The sequence below is a fragment of the Arachis ipaensis genome, chromosome B7 (genome assembly GCF_059453495.1).
Source record: "Arachis ipaensis isolate K30076 ecotype BB chromosome B7, ASM5945349v1, whole genome shotgun sequence".
NCBI lineage: Eukaryota > Viridiplantae > Streptophyta > Magnoliopsida > Fabales > Fabaceae > Arachis > Arachis ipaensis.
The window spans coordinates 20,004,974-20,008,966 of NC_142442.1; the positions used below are offsets into that span (position 1 = coordinate 20,004,974).

Below are 3,993 nucleotides of genomic sequence, written 5' to 3' on the forward strand. Positions count from 1 at the left end.
GTAATTCGAAACAACTCGAACCGAATTATGGATGCAAGATCACACGTAGTTCGAGTCATTTAGAATCGAATTAGCCAGGACTAAATCGAAAGAAATCAACTCGAATTAGTATGAAAGGTTGACGTGTAGCATATTCGAGACATATAGATTCGAATTATTACTTTTGGTAATTCGATTCAAATTGACTCGAATTATATATATATATATGGTGCGAATGAGGTTGATTCGAATTAGTGTGGAGAGGACCTCTATATATAGGCTGTGAACTCATGTTGCTGTGAACCAAGAGGTGAGATGGCTAGTGAGGATAGTTTTATAGTGCTAGTACACCACAGAGGTTCGATTAAGAGGAAAACTTGGTCTGGCGTAAAGTTCACTGATAAGGATCCTCTATGTATTGTCGTTAGCCCCACGACCAGCTACGATGCTCTCGCTAGTTCCGTTCTAGTCAAGCTTGGTCTAGAAGGAGTGAAAAGGGTTAAGATGTTTTTCTATCGCATACCAACCACGGTGCTTCATGATACGGTGAAGTTTGATTGTTTCACGATCGGGAGTGATGAGGACTTGCAGGTCATGTTTCTTTCTCGTAGGCAGTTTCCCGAGGTGAGGACACCAGAGCTGTTGGCAAAGTTGGTTGACGTTGTATCCAGCTCGGGTGGGTCAAACCGGAATGCCAACACTATAGCCACGATGGCCGGTTCGAGCTCGAGACCTGCGGTTGCTTCATCGTCCGTTCCAGTGTATGAGCCAGCGATCCAGTCTGCCGCCTCCCCGTCTTTTGCTGTTGATCTTAGCGGCAATGTTGGAGAAGAGGTTGGATATGGGGAACATCTTCCGGCCGAAGTACAGTGTCCTCCACCGGCTGGTGTTGGAGAGGGATTATGTGATGATCCAGATGACGATGATGTCGAGCCGGATATGATCGCTGATGACAGTGGCGATGATGTTGGAGCGAGTGATCCGATAAGGGTTACTGGTGGATCTAGTTCTGGCACACAGCAGTACCCACCCCATTTTTCATCTTTGGACCTGCATGCCATGAGGCAAGATGAATATCCTGGGCAGCTCGCTGGATTTGGCGCTAGAGATACGGAAGGGTCTGCTGGAATGACAGAGTTCCAGGTTGGTCAATAATTTCAGGATAAAGATGAGGCGTTGTTGAGCGTGAAGACGTACAGCATCCGCCGAGGGGTACAGTACAAGGTAGTTGAATCTGACTATCGCAGGTACGTGGGAAAGTGTTCTGAGTTTGGGAATGGGTGCACATGGTTGATTCGGTTGAGTCTCCGGCAACGCAAGGGCATCTGGGAAGTCAAGCGGTATAACGGACCGCATACCTGTCTGGCCACCTCCATCTCGAGCGACCATAGGAGTTTGGACTACCATGTGATAACGACATTCATTATGCCAATGGTTAGAGCTGACGCATCCGTGAACATCAAGGTGCTTCTTAATGCCACGGCCTCACACTTTGGGTTCAGGCCTACATATAGGAGGGTGTGGATGGCGAAGCAGAAGGCGGTTGCAATATGGCGCTCAATATGGCGCTCCGGTCTTACTCGAACCAAATGTTGGTCATTTTTTCTGGGATTTGGTGGGGTATGAGAATGAGAAAGTGATTCGAATGAACTTGGTTCGAACTCTTTGTATAGGCGAGTTCAGTGTAATTCGAGACAATTCGAGTTAATACTACTCAAACCCCTCTTTTGTAATTCGATAGAAGTAGATTCGAATTACTCACGAATTTTTAAGCATAATTCGGTGCTTCTTGATTCGAATTAGTTGTAATAGTGATTGTGAGTAATTCGAATTTACTCAATTCGAATTACGTGATAAGCTAATTCGAATCCTATTGTGTCGAATTATATAAATATGGGAACTGGTGGAATGAAGTAGCAAAATTTTATTTAGCGGATTTCAGTAAAAACGAGCTCCCCTTGGCTCATTTCAGTTTTTAACCCTAAACTTATCATATGTCATCAAGATACATGTTAGCTAGACCCTTAAAAAAAGAAAAACATGTTGTCGTTAGTTTAAACTTTTGGTTTTGTAGAATATCCTATGATTAAACATGTCAAAGACTAATTCATTGCGGATTTAAACTCCATTTAAGAGTTTATTATTAACCAACAGATTGCTATATGCATAAAGCAAAATTTAAAATTCCAACATTTACTTAAACAAACAAATTAACTAACCATTCGAACAAACTAAATTAGTTAAAACAACCCTATTTCAAACTACAACACCATTAATGTAAAACAATCCTAAACTCTACTTACCATTCTAGGGTGTGTTTGGTAAACACGTTTAAAGGGAAAAAGCACGTTACAACTTCTTGAAAGCTTTAATTTTTTGTTTGGCTAATTTTCTTCTCTACAAACGCAGAAGTGATTATGTTCATAAAACCACGTTTAGAAGAAGCAATAATTTTTAACTTCTCCGTTGCACTAACGCGCTTTTAGCCACTACATTCAACATTTATTTTTTTTTACCAACTTTATCCTTTATACATGTTATTGTATTATTTATAAAATTCTTATTATTTCTCTCTATATGAACTATTTTTTTATTATTTATTATTTATATTTTTTATTAATTTTTTTATTTGACATTATATATTTTTATAATTATAATTTTTGTGTATTATATTTATTATTATCTTTTTATAATAGAATTTATTGATTCCATTAGGTAAAATAAATTAAACAAAAAAATTAACCATAAATAATAATAATAGTTAAAAATTATAATGTACTAAAAAAGAGTACTAAGAGTATTAAAAATATACTATATAAAAAACATATAAGAAAAAAGTATAAAAAAAAATAACATTATAATTTAATATCATGTCCTTTTAAGTAATTATCTATCTAAAAGTGATTTTAACTAATATTATCCAAACAATATTTATTTTATCAAAATCAATTTTGGTATAGAGTTGCTAAACATAAATCATGTTGACACAAACTTACTTCTACTATATGAAGCACGGACACTTCGTTGAGTTGCCGTGTCCGTGTGTCGGACACATTTCGGACACGACACTCACCGATACTCGTCCAACACGCGTGTCTGCTGTGTCCAACCGTGTCTAAATAAAAAATAAAAAAATTTTCTCCGAACACACCTGGACACACCTAAATACCATCACGTGTCAACATGTCCTGTCTTATTCTTAACATATATTTTTAAAATAAATTTAGATATAGTATATATTATTATTTTTTTTTTTGGTGAACAACCAAGAGAAAAAACAAAAGAGCAGAAAAGAAAAAGAAAAAAAATCAGGTTCTTAACAGCAAGAGAGGACAAACCACCTCTGGCGGCTGGTGCCAAAGGTGAACCTCATCAGCTCCGCTACCTCCAGATCCTATCTTTGCCAACCGATCTGCCACGACATTAGCTTCTCTTGGGATAAGCTCAAAATGAATATCCCAATCCTTTCTTAACTTCAAGTCAAAGATCAGTTGTATCACTTCTTTTTCAAGATGCCAGAGTGGAACTTGCCAACTAGTCACTAGCTCAAAAGCTGATGCGCAATCTGTCTTACAGACAACAAGCTTAAGACCCGCCTCCCAAGCCCAAGCCAAACCTTTCCATATACTCCACAACTCCATCTTGATGACACTAGATCCAAAGGAATTTTCTGAGCATCCCATTACCCATTGACTGGAGCTATCGCGAATTACCCACCCAAAACCAGCACAATCATCTCCCAAGTTCACACTCCCATCACAATTTAACTTCCAAGCACCAGGTTCTGGCGGAGACCAAGACAGAGATTTTAATCCCTAGATGCAACACACTCGATTCTGAGTTGTATATTCAAAATCCACCATGCACCTGCGAGCCTTGTATGCAATTGACCAGCAGATCAAAAAATTCCCTGAAAATTACCCATATTTCTGTCTTGCCAAATTGACCATATTATAGCTGCAAATTTGGAACAACCTTCATTGAGGAGGCCATGCTTGAACCAATCATGCACCT

The 3,993-nt window shown here is 38.5% G+C and overlaps 1 protein-coding gene across 1 annotated transcript; it reads left to right on the top strand.

Moving 5' to 3' along the window:
• Nucleotides 1–294: 294 nt before the first annotated feature.
• Nucleotides 295–1,605, top strand: LOC107606840 (uncharacterized). The gene is made up of 2 exons (XM_016308855.1): nucleotides 295–1,122; nucleotides 1,171–1,605. The coding sequence occupies exons 1-2, from the start codon at nucleotides 295–297 to the stop codon at nucleotides 1,603–1,605; spliced, it is 1,263 nt and encodes a 420-aa protein (XP_016164341.1).
• Nucleotides 1,606–3,993: the final 2,388 nt, after the last annotated feature.

Bases quoted from the DNA above. Each gene is read 5' to 3' on its own strand.
- LOC107606840 (XM_016308855.1), top strand. From the start codon at position 295: ATGGCTAGTGAGGATAGTTTTATAGTGCTAGTACACCACAGAGGTTCG. The intron at 1,123-1,170 runs GTTGGTCAATAA...TTGAGCGTGAAG, and splicing joins CTGGAATGACAGAGTTCCAG to ACGTACAGCATCCGCCGAGG.